The 15,378-nt window shown below is 35.9% G+C and overlaps 1 protein-coding gene across 2 annotated transcripts in view; it reads left to right on the top strand.

Annotated features, from left to right (window-relative positions):
* The first annotated feature begins 229 nt into the window (after positions 1-229).
* MYBL1 (MYB proto-oncogene like 1) overlaps positions 230-15,378 on the top strand; it is a 37,282-nt gene continuing 22,133 nt past the window's right edge. For both annotated transcript variants that reach the window (XM_021688184.1, XM_021688185.1), the window contains exons 1-5: positions 230-249; positions 9,986-10,091; positions 10,431-10,502; positions 13,343-13,435; positions 14,828-15,048. In XM_021688184.1, the coding sequence (XP_021543859.1) occupies positions 230-249; positions 9,986-10,091; positions 10,431-10,502; positions 13,343-13,435; positions 14,828-15,048 (512 nt within the window). The remainder of the gene's footprint in view (positions 250-9,985; positions 10,092-10,430; positions 10,503-13,342; positions 13,436-14,827; positions 15,049-15,378) is intronic.

Raw genomic sequence — 15,378 nt, 5'->3', positions numbered from 1 at the left:
GCATCCCTGACCGGGCCGGACCGGGGCTAGGAGCGGCGCTGCGGGCCGGGGGCGGGTCGCGGTCCGCCCCTCCGTCCTACCCTGCCGGGGACGTGCGTTCCACTCTCGGTCGCCTCGGAGAGGGAGCGAGGGAAGCGGCTGGAGGGTCGGGAACAAGGAGCATTCGCTTGAGGCTGGAGGAGGCTTGACTGCGTCCCCGCCCAGCCCGCGCCTATGCGGTACTTGAAGGATGGCGAAGAGGTCGCGCAGGTGGGTGACATCCCTTTCACTCAGGCCTGTTGGCACTGTCCCGGCTCAGATTCTTTTCCCTGTCCCAGTGCTTCCCCATCAGGCCCTCCCCAGCTGGGGCAGAGGTTTTCCTTCCCGCAGCCCCACAGCCTCTTCGGCCCGGCTGGCCCGATCGCAGCCGTGACGTGTGGAGAGTTGGGGACCACTGTGTTTAAGACGCAGAAAGTGAGTAACAAATGCCCAGATTGATCTAAGGAGTTGATTCTCCCAACAGCGCACGTCCAGACTTCAGTCTCTCACAGCCTCCTCTTGGAGTTTCTTGCCAGGTAAGTCTGCGCTTTCAGGGAGTACCCTACGCACATAAAAGTGCTCATGTGCAGCCCGGACGGCTTGAAAATGGTGTCCGGAGAGATTCTTTTCTTCTGAATTACTGTATCAGTTAAACTCTGATAAACCTGCGCTGGGACCCCTCTGCCATCTTTGCTACCTTGACAGGTAGAGAAAATCCTCTGAGGAATAGCTGAGGAGAGAGGACCTTTTTGATGTTTTCGGTGATTACCATTCCCATGTTCTCAGCTTTATGTATATGTTTTTAGTATCTTCTGCTGGGAAGTTGTTACACTGTTACTACCCTAGCTTGATCTTAAAACAATGTTTGATTCACTGAATATTTTTAGTTCCCGTGTTTGGCTCTGTCTGTAACTAAGTGTTGCCCAGAGAGGTAGGGCATAATTTTTGTTGGAAAACTTGCTAGGAGGAATTTACTCATCTAATTTTTATTTATACGTTACTATAGTAGCTACACCTAAGTTGTGTGTAGTAACCACTTAGATGACAAAAAACGAGGTTGTCTTTTGTCAGTAGTATTAAATAAACCTGAAAAGATGTTTGGCAGGATTTCCAAGTGGTTTTGTTTATCTAGGTTCACAGCCTTAAAGTCATAACTAGAGATGTATTTCTTAAGTTGAAATTTAGTACTAGGATTCATTCATTGCAGATTCAGATGGAACAAATATACACTCACATAAACCCACCTCTCTACAACAGGGTTTTCAACCTTATCACTACTGATACATGGATTAGATAATTCTCAGTAGTGGGAGGCTGCCCTATGCTTTGTAGTATGTTTAATAGCATCCCTGGCCTCTGTCCAGTAGATGCCAGTAACACCATTTCTCTGAGTTGTGACAATCAAATGTTTCCAGACATTACCAAATGTGTGTTGAGGGGGGTAGAATCACCCAGGTGAGAATCTCTGCTCTAATTAACTTCCTAATCTTCAGAAAAGATAGATATTAAAGCTCCTATAATTATAATTACTGAGGTACTGGCTTAGGCCTTGTGGATTTTTAAATATACAAAACTTTTAAAATAATTTCATTAAGCAAAGTGACAAGTGACTATGTCAACTCAAAAACAGAAGTTTGTTTATATTCATTGTGTGGCATTATCTACCTATCAGTACTGATGTTAATCTTATTTGAAAGAGTGTCTTAGCTAATGCTACCATCATCATTTAGATATGGTTAGACGCGGATACTTGAACGTTAGAACCCTGTCCTCCAATTGATTTTGTCTGTTCATTTCATAGTTTTTGTATGCTTCATAATAGTAGACTAAGAAAGGAGAAGTGATTTAATGACTAATTTGCCTGTGTACGTTATTTTCTTTTATTCACAATACTGTGAGCATAGAGATCTGAACATTGATGTACTGTTCACTTTCGTTCCTTGTCAGCTGTATGAATTATAATGTATTATAGAATGATTTAAAAAATCATAAGGCTGGAGTAATTAAATGCGGTGGGGTGAAGCTGTGCTCCCTATGGGAGTATAGAGGTAGAGGATGTGGTGAGAAATTATCACATCTAAATGGTGTATTTCTTGGGGTCTTCTTACTTAAATGTGTTTCATGCTCCAAATTATATTTCTTGTATATGAAAATATGTCTTATTTATCTTAGAAGATAATAGAATGTGAAATGTTTTGAAGGTGAAATTATTGGGCAAAGTCTGGTCTCATGCCTTTTCGTTAAATGTCTTAATAATAAATATGAACCTAATTTATAGTTGAGAAAGGAAATAATTTGGTCAATTTAAGATCTCTACTATACGACTACGTATTTGAGTGAAAACTATAGTTTGCTATATAAAAGTTTTGCATAAGACTATGGGCATAAATCCTGTAATATACTTTTTTCTGTATGATATGAAAAAAAAGTAAAAAAAAAACTGTTACCTTAGGTCGAAACAACTGGAGGATGTTGGCTCTTTTGATTTTTGTTTAAGATAGCTGTAGTATCTCTGATCTAGATTTACATAAAGGAAAAGGCTCATTTAGTGTTGTGACTTTAAATAGTTTTAGATCTCACTGGGGGTTTTAATGATATAATTTATAGGCAATACCAAAATTGGTATATGTTATTAACATGTATTTGATTTTTAAGCATATTTATGTATTGAGTAATTAATTTTAGTTTTTAAAAGCTAGATCTACCCTTAAAAATAAACTTAAAAAAATGTCATTTAGAAGCTAGAAGACATATTTAAGTAGTAACAGATTCAGGTATTTACACTTGGTGAACTGCACTAAACTGGAAAGGTAAAAGCCAGCTTTTGCATTGGAAAATGTTTTTTAGTGGGTTATGTGTGTGTATGGGAAACAATTTTACTGTTATTTCCAGCAAAATGAGTGTTATGGGTGAAAGAACACTGAAAATGAACTGATTTTTTAAGCAGCTGTGTCATTAATTAGCAATATTGTTTTAGAAAAGCAAGTAAACTCTATATCCCAGTTTTTAAGTCTGTTGTTCTAGGGGTTTGGATTTTAGGGTCTGTAAAGTAACTTCCAGATTTAATGTATGTCCTGTTTTGAATCCTTTTGTAATCATCTTTGCTCATTTAAAAATATACACACTAATGGAATAAAATAGAAAAGTTCAGTCATCATTTTTGTTTATCAGTAGGTAGGTAGAATTCCCTTCAGAACTTATTTCAGTATTACTATTAATACTGGTCAAATGAAGTCAAATTTGTCTTACTATAATGATGTTAGCTTGCAGTCCAGGTTTGGAAATAAAATATTCATGTGTGCAGTACATAATATTACCACCGGGTGGCCTGATTTCACTTTTTTAAATCAACCTGGTAAGTTTTCATACCTTGAATTTGATTGGATTTAAGAAAATGTAGAATTACCCTGTCAAGACCGTTTTTTTTTTTTTTAAGATTTTATTTATTTATTTGACAGAGAGAGACACAGTGAGAGAAGGAACACAAGCAGAGGGAGTGGGAGAGGGAGAAGCAGGCTTCCCACCAAGCAGGGAGGGAGCCCGATGTGGGGCTTGATCCCAGGACCCTGGGACCATGACCTGAGCCGAAGGCAGACGCTTAATGACTGAGCCACCCAGGTACCCCAAGCCAGTTTAAAATAAAGATGTAATTTTGGATTTTGATAAAAATTTCGGATTTGATGATTTATGACTCAAAATACGATCAAGTTGAAGTAATTTTATTAGAGCAAATTTGATAGAACTATTGATATTTCTTTAATTTTGAACCGGTGATTCTTTTCAAATAGAAGTAAATTTTTAAAAATTCTCAAATTCTTCCTTTCAATACCTCATTTCACTCTAAAAATTAGTATCCTTTAAAAATTGAACTTCTCCCTAAATGTTTTATCTTAATATAGTCAAGTATGAATAGTTTGTGTATTATTTCACAGGGTAAGTTATGACCGTAACATCCTATTAGCGCTCACCCATTGTAAAGTTTCTCTTAACCATTTTCCTGGCCTAATGAGTCATAGTATTTGTGTGTGTGTGTGTGTGTGTGTGTACATGCTTCATTTGGCTGTTTCATAATCACCCTAAACACTTTGTTCATTCATAATCTAAAAAAAAACCTTTTCATTTGAATGTAGTGCTAGTTTACATATCAGACAGTTATAGAATAAATATTTTCTTTGACTTCAAAAAATAAAACTGGCAGAGTAATTCTGGTAACCAAGTCCTGGATGAAGATTCAGAAACCAAATTCCTTTTCTATTTTTTGCTTTGTCTCTGGAGAAATAATTTTACCTATTTTTGTTGTCTTCTAGATCAGTCATCTTAGGCTAAAAATGACTGACTTCTGTAGTAAGGAGTTGATTTTATTTAGTTATTATATATTATCATCACTGATTGCTACAATATAAAAATGCTAAACGATGATATTAAAAAGCAGATAAATAGAACAGATTTGTTTTGATGGTGTCTAACCATTATTAAGCAGTGGTGAAAGTAGAATATTGGTGAGATTACGTGTGGGGTTTTATCCCTTCTCTTTTTTATTGGCAAATTGTACACATTCTCAGGCATCTTTCTATTGTAGCTAATGATATTGATAATTTTCTAGGATCTTATTCTGTCACACTTATTTAAAAGTTATATCATTCTTTCAACAGTTACTTAACCAATATAGAAATAACTTATGCTAAAACTAAGAAGTGGCTAGGTGGATAGACTCCAGGAAAGTCCCAGTGGTAGAGAGATGATTCTAAGAATTCTACTTTAATCCTTTCTCACATTCACCCACTCAAAAAACCCAGCTTCCTGAACATTGACTGGGCTGTATAACTCTCTGAAACTGATGACCATGCTGATGCAAAACAGAGAATGAAACCTCATGTAGAAATAGAAATTTCTCACAAACCAAGTATGTGGTTAAAAACTAAGGCCAAATTTTAAAGTTGAACAAGTTTTCAGGAAAATGACTCCTTGGAAACTGGTCTTTTGACCAAAGTAACGTCTTTGGACTCCTACCCTTAAGTTAAAATAATTTGATAACCTACAGTGAATTTTGTACAGATTGGACTTGATGTAGATATTTTTTTTGAACACTCAAGATTTATATAGGCAAGTCCCCGAATTAAACATTTTTTGATCTAGAAATAACCTAATTTTTAAAAGCAGTGTCAAATATGCTGTTGTGAAAGCTGTTGGGATCTGAGGGGTGGGAGAAAGGGGGGAACCTGTGAAAAGCACAACTGAGGGCTGTTTGGGATGGCAGGAAGTGGTAATGTTGCTGGGGACAGTTCCAGGAAAGGTTAGGCAATATTAGTAGACACCCGAAAGAACCCCTTCTGTACTGAATATTTTGTTTGTTTCAGCAGGTTATGCTTCTTAAAATTCTACCACTTGGATGTGCATTTGGATTTTGAAAGTCCTTTTTATTTATTTATTTATTTTATTTTTTATTTTTTTAAAGATTTTATTTATTTATTTGACAGAGAGAGACACAGCGAGAGAGGGAACGGAAGCAGGGGGAGTGGGAGAGGGAGAGGGAGAAGCAGGCTTCCCTCCAAGCAGGGAGCCCGATGCGGGGCTCGATCCCAGGACCCTGGGATCATGACCTGAGCTGAAGGCAGACGCTTAACGACTGAGCCACCCAGGTGCCCCTTGAAAGTCCTTTTTAATAAATGAGAATGCCTTTCCCCTTCTCCTAGAGGTATTTTCATTTGTTAAAAAAAAAAGTTTTCTCTCTCATATCCACTTGAGATCAGCTGTATTGATGGAGGTGGAAGTTTTCATTGGGTTGGAAGGGAATGAGGTAATTTTGGAATACAGAGTACTTGGAGGAGGTAAAAGAGTAAGGAAGATCATTCACTGATCATTAATTTTACAAATATTACAGGTACTGTGCTTGGTGCTGAGAGGTATCAGATATGGTCTTTGCATTCCTGAACTTACTATTTGGTTGGAAAGGTTGGCATGTGTGATGAGCATTAAAAAAGAAGGGTAGATACCATGAGTACATACAAATTGGACAGAAAGCCTCAATATGGTGTTTTTCTGATTTGGTAGCCTTCTTAGAAATTTATTAAGTCACTGGATCCTGAACCATCTCCATTTTAACTATTGAATCTTGGCTAATCTTGGCTAATCAGGTGGATATTTCTGATAGCTGAAGATGGCAGCAAATAACAGGTATTTCTTTAAACTTGTGTCTTTATTTTCAGATTAATTCAACAAAACAAGCATAGAACTGGCAGATTATTATTACAAATAGACACTGGCTTTAGGGAGAGAGCATTGGAATGTTGAAATGCATTGAACTAAAGCAGATAGATAGTTATATAGGTAGGGGAGTTGGGGATCTTGGTGTCTTGCTTGGTCAGATATGAAGAACTTTGGTCCGGGGCCGGGGGTGGGGGGGTGGGGGGGCTCGCACCAGGCTGGCTCAGTTGGTAGAACATGTGATTCTTGATCTCTGGGTCACGAGTTCAACCTTCACATTGGACATGAAGCCTTCTTAAAAAAAAAAAAAGAATTTTGGTCCTATAGAATTGACAAATCAAGGGAAATCAGAAGTTCCTGCAAAGGATCTATAGACAGTATATATTAAATCTAGGCCTTCATTTTTCAGTTTTGTAAGAATTAAACTATATGTAGATATTGGGAACTACCCACATGTTCTTAAATATATTACATTAAAGTTAAATCATCAAACTTTAGCTATTTGAAATCAGAGTGAATTTTTGGAAAAGAGTTGAATCTAGTAAAGCAGAAATAATCTTGAATATTGTTGGGCAGTCAGCCTATGCACATAATACTAATATTGAGCTACCTCTCTGTGCCATGAGGTGTTTTATATGTTTTTTCATTTAATTTTATCCTTGAAGCACTATAAGGTAGGTGGTATTATCCTTATTTCACAAACAGGTAAACTAAAGCCCTAAGAGGTTAACATATCCACGATGCAAAATAAGTAGTTCAGTTATAACTAGAACCTTGTTTGGATTTCAAAACATACTTCAGGTTTGTCTTTGGTATCTTCCAGCTTCTTAGTATCCTCTTCCCTATTTTTCTAGTATGTGGTAGTATACTGGTTAAATAGTGAATTTTGGAGTTCAGTCATGCTACATTTGGTGTAACTGTAGGCAAGAAGTTAACTTTTCTAAGTCAAAGTCTCCCTTTTCTGTAAAGTGGGAATAGTAATATTTCCCTCTTGGGGTTGTTGTGGGGTTTTAAGACAGAAATTTCAGAGACTACCTAATGTCTGGTACTTAGAAAGTTTAAATAAATATTTGCTCTTATTATTTTCAGTCCTCTAGCTACTCAAAATCCTCTAATTCAGTTTATCATAAAGACCCGCCCTCTTTTCTGAGGCTTCATGTTCTCATGGCTTTAACTGTTTTCTCTATGCTGGTGATTGCCAAAACTGTGTGTCTACCCTAGGCCTCTTAACCTGAGCAGAAGATCCATGTGCCCTGGTGCCTTCCTAGATCTGCTCTGCCCAATAGAATAGCCATTCCCCACATGTTGCTATTGAGCTCTTAAAATGTGGTTAGTCTGAATTGCAATGCACTCTAACTATAATACACACTAGATTTTGAAGACTTTAGTAAGTAAAAAAGGAATGTAAACTAGTTCATGATTATGTTGAGTATGTGTTGAAGTAGTAATTTTTTAATATATTGGGTTAAATAATTTACATTATTTTGACCTGTTTCTATTTTTAAAATGTGGCTACTAGGAAATTACATATGTGGCTGTGTTATATTTCTATTGACAGTGCTGTTCAAGATATATTCACTTGTATATTTCTCAAGTGCCTTTAAATCAGCTAGTCCAAAACTGCCTACTCTCCCCATTCTCTTCTCCCTCTCAAAGTTCTGTTTTTCCTTCTATTCTTTATCTCAGTGGATAGCTCTGTTTATGCTCCTAAAGTCAGAGAAGTTTTGGAGGCATCCTTGATTGCTTGCAAAATCCTTTTGTTTCTACCTTTTTAATAACTCTGTTTCACATGCTTCTTTCCATTGCCACTGTTATTACCTTAGTTGGTTTATTCTTTTATGGTTTCTTGATTTTTGTTACATTTAGATCTCTTCTACTCAAGGGTATAAAAAGATGGAATTCTATCCTATTTTTTAATAGTACTATTACGGTTTCAGTTTTTAAAATGTAAGATAGTTGCTTCATCTGACGTTTTTTATTTTAAAGTAAGACTCAAGCTTTATATATAATAGCCACCCTGTGTCTTACCATTTATTGAAAAGTCCATCTTTACCCCACTGATTTGATATGTTACTGTTACAATTTACCGAATTCCCATTTGGGTGTGGTTTTTTTTTTCTGAATGTTCTGTTCTCTTCCATTGACCTGTGTATCTGTTCATATGCCAGTACTGTTCTGTTTTATTTATTGTTTCTCTACAGTATGTTTTCATACTGGGTAGTGCTAATTGTTTATTTTTCCATATGAACTATAGAATCAGCATGTCTAAGTCCCTCTGAAATCTTATTTTTTATTTTTTTTATTTTTTTTAAAGATTTTATTTATTTATTTGAGAGAGAGAGAGAGCACATGAGAGGGGGGAGGGTCAGAGGGAGAAGCAGACTCCCTCCTGAGCAGGGAGCCCGATGCGGGACTCGATCCAGGGACTCCAGGATCATGACCTGAGCCGAAGGCAGTTGCTCAACCAACTGAGCCACCCAGGCACCCAATCTTTTTTATTTTTCAAGATTTTATTTATTTATTAGAGAGAGAGGGAGGGAGAGTGAGCGCACAAGCAAGGGAAATGGCAGGCAGAAGGAGAGGGAGCCCAATGTGGGATTTTATCCCAGGACCCTGGGATCATGACCTGAGCTGAAGGCAGATGCTTAACTGACTGAGCCACCCAGGCACCCCTCCCTCTGAAAATCGTTATTCATTAAATTTATGAATTAGGGGTGCCTGGGTGGCTCAGTCGGTTAAGTGTCCCACTCTTGATCTCGGCTCAGGTCTTGATCCCATGGTCATGAGTTCGAGTCCTGCATTGGACTTCACATTGGGTGTGGAGCCTACTTTAAAAAAAAATAAAAAATTTATGAATTAATAAAAATCTTTAAAAAAAAAATGGGGCGCCTGGGTGGCTCAGTTGGTTAAGCGACTGCCTTCGGCTCAGGTCATGATCCTGGAGTCCCTGGATCGAGTCCTGCATCGGGCTCCCTGCTCAGCAAGGAGCCTGCTTCTCCCTCTAACCCTCCCCTCTCTCATGTACTCTCTCTCTCTCATTCTCGCTCTCTCAAATAAATAAATAAAAATCTTTAAATAAAAAAAAATTTATGAATTAATTTAGGGAGAATGGACATCTGTAATATTGTTTTCCTATCCAGGAATGGGGTCTGAGTGTTTTTCCATTTATTCAAGTCTAATGTATCTTATAATAGTGTGTCATTGTTTACTATGCCTTGATCTTATATATTCAAATTATTTTCACATATTTTAATTTTGTTGTTGGTAATGCTGATGAATCATTTCTTCCATTGTTTCTTTTAACTAGATGTGACTGTGTTTTGTATTTCACCCTTAACATTGTCAGGCTCTAATAATTTCTTACTTGGGTTATTGTAAAAGATTAGTAATTGGTCTTCCTTCCTCCATTTCTCCACATTCCTGCCAGTGATTTTTCCAAAACACGAGGTGTCTTTCCCTTACTTAAAGCCCTTTAACTCTTTAGGATAAAGGTCAAATAAAGAATAAAAGTCAAACTCTTTAGCATGACATAGAGGTTATCACTTGACCCCTGGTGGCGTATCATTTCTCTGGTGTCAGTAAGAACTATAGCTATTCTCAATTGTATGACTCTTAATTTTTTATATTTTGAATAATCTAACTTGATGTATGTTAGTCTGAGTGGCTTCTTCAGTCATACCTGTATACAAAGTTTCAAAGATTGAATTCACAAATTTACATAAAATTCTTGATTTCACAATTGTGGGTTTTTATTTTTTTTTAGTGAGGATGAGGATGATGACCTTCAGTATGCTGATCATGATTATGAAGTACCACAACAGAAAGGATTGAAGAAACTCTGGAACAGAGTAAAATGGACAAGAGATGAGGTAATTATGTGATCAGGTTTATTAATTTCATACTTGTATTTACTTGTTAATAATAATATTTAATAAAGATATTAAAAGATATTGAAAAGCAAAACCTGAGAAAAGTTATTCATCAACTAATGTGCACATATTTTTCTTCCACCAGAGGTGTGAACAGTGGTTTGATGTTGAGACTGAGAGAAACAGTAGAGTAAATGGGAGAGCTTGTATTATAGTGGCTTGTCCTTCTATAGATGGCTGTCAGATATGACAGGAAAGAATTGGAGAGTTATCCATATTTAGGGATAGAGGAATAGGTGGGGGAGGAAAGCTTTCTAATTTTCATTCCTGTTTTAATAGGATGATAAGTTAAAGAAGTTGGTTGAACAACACGGAACTGATGATTGGACTCTAATTGCTAGTCATCTTCAAGTGAGTAAACTATTATCTTCTATTTCTAACGTGGATGATATAGGTCATTGGATTAAATTTGCTGTTTTTCAGAAATGTGTCTTCATTATTTATTTATTTTTTATTTTTATTTTTTTTAAAGATTTTATTTATTTATTTATTTGAGAGAGAGAGAGAGAGAGAAACAGCATGAGAGGGGATAGGGTCAGAGGGAGAAGCAGGCTCCCCGCTGAGCCGGGAGCCCGATGTGGGACTCGATCTCAGGACTCCGGGATCATGACCTGAGCCGAAGGCAGTCGCTTAACCAGCTGAGCCACCCAGGCGCCCCGTGTCTTCATTATTTTAGACTTAGGTTTCCTTTCTAAAAACATTTCTGTTGTTCTGATCTTCCGATAGTGGTCAAAGGTCAGAAAGTCTGATTTTCTAATAATTAATTTATACAGGGGCCTAAAAAGATTACTAATCTAAAATGAAAATGATGGTAAGTTTGGTTAGGGCTTTATAAATATTTGTTGATAAACATTAAAACATTTGAAAGAAGTTAAATACATTGAAATCTTTTGGCAGCTGATCAATGAAATCAGAAAAAGATCTGTTGAAAAGTTTGTCATTTAATGTTTGCATTTTAAGGTGTTACTGATTTTTAAAAGAATTATACTTAATTGTTCATCATACTATTCACATACTATTCATTAGTATGTAATTTTATAATTTATGAAGTGTTTTCACATACATTCCTTTTGTTCCTTACTACATTAAAGGTAGTGAGGCAAAATATTCATTTTTGAATTTCTGTTTTGACTACCATGGGTTTCAGAAACCAGGTTACCTATGTTCTTTCTAAATTGTTATGATGCTTTTCAACATAACCTGAAAATTGAGACCAGATAATGGAAAGAGCATAAGTTTTGGAGTCAGTCTATATTCAGGTGTCAGCTCTGTTAGCTGTTTGGTCTTAGAAAAATTACTTAACTTTTTTGATTTTCAGCTTCCTTATCTACAATATGTAAGTAATAGTACTGTTTTTGTAGTATTTGTTGTGAGAATTAGAAATAACATATATAGGATTTTGGCACATTTCCTGACATTTAGCAGGTGTTCAATAAATGGAAACTAAATTAGAAAAGTTATTTATATTAGCTTTATCAGTTTAACTTGAATGAAATAGCAGCAAATGAAGAGAACCGAGAAATGTTACAGTGACATGCAGGAACTGCCTGATTATTTTGAAGAAAATGATAGCCTTAAAATGGATCAGCATTGATGGTTAGAAGCCATAAATGAAAATCCGCTTAAACATAATTTGAAATCCACCAGGCACAGAGACAGCCACTGGTAAACAACATTATCCATAATCCTATATATGAACTAATATTTTTGTAAACTCTGAATCAGTCGTGAAGTTAAGTGTTTTGTTGTTATTATTATGTATTATTATTATATGTAAGAGTTACTAGGTCTTGAATTGACTAAGGCTTCATTTGTTAATGATTTTTGGAATTTGAGATGTTTCTACATAAGGCTTTCTTATCCTGGTAAATTCATTTTCATTTTAAGCTTCAACACTTAAATAATTTAACTGATATGTCATGCACATCTTTCATATAGATATATTTAGTTTTTTTCTTGATAACTTGGAGTTCATCATTTATAAAAATCCTTTAAATACCATGCAGTGGTCTAGTAATGCCTTTAGGGGTTTTTAAGTATTGCTGTACTATATGAATTCAGATTGCTATGCTATTTGGGTTCATATGTCTGCTTTGTATAGTTTTCTGTCTACTCCCTTTTATTCCTCAATTTTAGATACATTTCTTTATGGCAGTATCTGTGTTAAATAGCTTTGCATTTTGCTATGTTATAAGGTGCACTGCAGAGATACATACTTATAAATTAAAATAATATAGATAGTCTAAGCTCTGCCAAAGGCTTTAATTTAAGAATGAATCGAGACATAGGCATGTAAGATAAATATTACAGTTTAAGGCCTTTCTTTTTTTTTTCTTTTTCTTTTTTTTTTTAATTTGAGAGTGAGGGCACGCATGAGTTTCAGGGAGGGTCAGAGGGAGAGGGAGAAGCAGATTCCTTGCTGAGCAGCGAGCCCTAGAACAGGGGCAGATCCCAGGACTCTGAGATCACGACCTGAGCCGAAGGCAGACACTTAACTGACTGGGCCACCCAGGTGCCCCAATAAATACTACAGTTTAAAGAGGTTTTTTTTTTAAGATTTTATTTATTTATTTGAGAGAGAGCACAGAGGGAGTGTGCACGCAGGTAATGACACTCAGCCCAAATGTACCATGGGGACATGAGGAGCTGGGAGAGGTCTGTAGCAAGTGAGTCCAGGATAAGAGCCCAGCAGAGGGTGAAGGGAGAAGGAGCTCCAGAGGGACTCCAAAAGCCACTTCTGACATTTGCCCATGATCAGCCTGCTTGAGTCCACCTTCCCACCTAACCCTACATTTCTATTTTTTTTAAAGATTTTATTTATTTGAGAGAGAGAATGAGGGAGAGAATAAGCAGGGGGAGGGGCCGAGGAAGAGGGAGAAGCAGAAGCAGACTCCCCGCTGAGCAGGAAGCCCCATGATACGGGATTACATCCCAGGACCCTGGGATCATGACCTGAACTGAAGGCAGATGCTTAACCGACTGAGTCACCCAGACACACCCCCAGTTTAAAGAATGATATTGAATACATTATTCTTGAAGACTTTCTTCTTGAGTTTAGGCTGACTTGCTTTCTGGAAGACAAAATATCAAAAATTATTCAATAACAAAATCATTAATTCTTTCAGAATCGTTCGGATTTTCAATACAGTGTTACATGAATTATTCAATAACAAAATCATCAATTCTTTCAGAATCGTTCGGATTTTCAGTGCCAGCATCGATGGCAGAAAGTTTTAAATCCAGAATTGATAAAGGGTCCTTGGACTAAAGAAGAAGATCAGAGGGTAACATGTTCATATTCTTTATTCCGACTGTGTAGGTGGACTGGCTTTTTTTCTTCCTAATATATTGTTTTGTCACAAAGAATATGTTTAAATCACATGATTTTGTTCTTTGGGTGCTGCTTGTAGAAGAATTGAAAGGTGAGTGTCTGGAAATGTAGTTTTTCTGAATTGAGTCAAACCAAGTATAATATACATAGCTTTTTCTTTCTGAGAGTTTGGTTTACAGGAGGAAAAATGCCGTCAGCTAAGTCATCTTATTTAGAGCTTAAGTTAGCAACATTTAGGGTATAGCTTCTTGTTGAAAATTGAGTTAACATTTTAAAAACAATTTAAATTTTTATTTTATCTGATAACATGATATGTAAGAAAGTCATTCTTAACTATCCCTCTTGACCTGTAATGAGCCCCCAAATAAGGTAGATACCAGAGCATCGTGTTTCTAAAGGGTTGGATGATTTAAAAACTAAGGTAATTCTTTGTGTTATAAAAGTCTGAGAATAGGAATATTGCTGCCCTCCACTAGGAATTGCCCTTTAGTTCATGTTCTTTATGGCAGAAACGTTAATGTAGTTGGGGAATTAGAGCATGTTTCTTCCCACTCAAAAAAAAAAAAACGTTCACCAGGCTCAGAACTGATCTGCTTTACTTGATAGTCAGTGATAGGTTTTACAATGTGTGATCTGTATCCTTTTAGTGTGAGAAAGGAAGAAATGAAGACAGTAAATTGTTAATCCTTCCTGCTTCCAAACTGATTTATTTGGCTTTCAGCTGAAGCTTTTTTTAAAAAAAAAATACAGGAGTAGAAAATCTATAAGTCTCAACATCTTTACTGTTGTTTTAAATAAATTTTCAATGAAAACAATTTAACTTACAATTCACCTTAATTGATTAGCACCTTGTATTTTGGTTAAGTTTGTACTTTTGTACTTGGCAAATGATGAATATGAGAAAAATTGTTGTGGTTTGGATTTAATGCATTAAAAAATAGTATTCTTGAGTTATGTTTCAAAATTCTGTCAAGGTAATTTGTAAGGTAATTAAAAGGTAATTAAAGGTAATTAAAAAGGTAAATAAAGGTAATTAAAACCTTTTTTTAATTGAGGTATAACTGACATGTAACACTGTATTAGTTTCAGGTGTACCACATAATGATTTGCTATTTGTATATATTGCTAAATGATCACAACAATGAGTCTAGTTAACATCTGTCACCATATATAGCTGCAAAAATTTTTTTCTTGTGATGAGAATTTTTAAGATCTTTCTAAGCAGCTTTCAGATGTGCATTACAGTATTGTTAACTATAGTCACCATGCTGTACATTACATCCCCATGAATTATTTATTTTTAAAAAGATAGTGCTTTTTTAAACTTTGTTTTTCTGTTTCTTAGGTTATTGAATTAGTTCAGAAATATGGGCCAAAAAGATGGTCTTTAATTGCAAAACATTTGAAAGGAAGAATAGGCAAGCAGTGTAGAGAAAGATGGCATAATCATCTGAATCCTGAGGTAAAGAAATCTTCCTGGACAGAAGAAGAGGACAGGATCATCTATGAAGCACATAAGCGGTTGGGAAATCGTTGGGCAGAAATTGCCAAACTACTTCCTGGAAGGTGCTTATATAAATGTATATACATTTTCCTGTACTTAAACTTGATCTTTATTAAGTTACTTTTAAATATGTTTGCAAGTATCCCAATGACTTTTATTTATAATTGAAATTTAGACAGGCATTCCTTTGGGCCTATTTATAATAAATTCTGTGTAAAGGATAGAATTACTTTTTTAATGAAATATTTTATAGCAGTAATTTGTGCAGTAAAATGCTAAGTCCTTAGATTATGTGAACAGTTAATATAATCCACAGATTGTTCACATATCAATGCCAGTCAGACAGACCTTTTTTGTACAAACCTGGTTGGAATGGAATCTAAATTGAAGAG

The sequence above is a fragment of the Neomonachus schauinslandi genome, chromosome 4 (genome assembly GCF_002201575.2).
Source record: "Neomonachus schauinslandi chromosome 4, ASM220157v2, whole genome shotgun sequence".
Classification (NCBI taxonomy): domain Eukaryota; kingdom Metazoa; phylum Chordata; class Mammalia; order Carnivora; family Phocidae; genus Neomonachus; species Neomonachus schauinslandi.
Note: the sequence above shows the minus strand (reverse complement) of the source record. Positions and strands in the feature narration are given on the sequence as shown.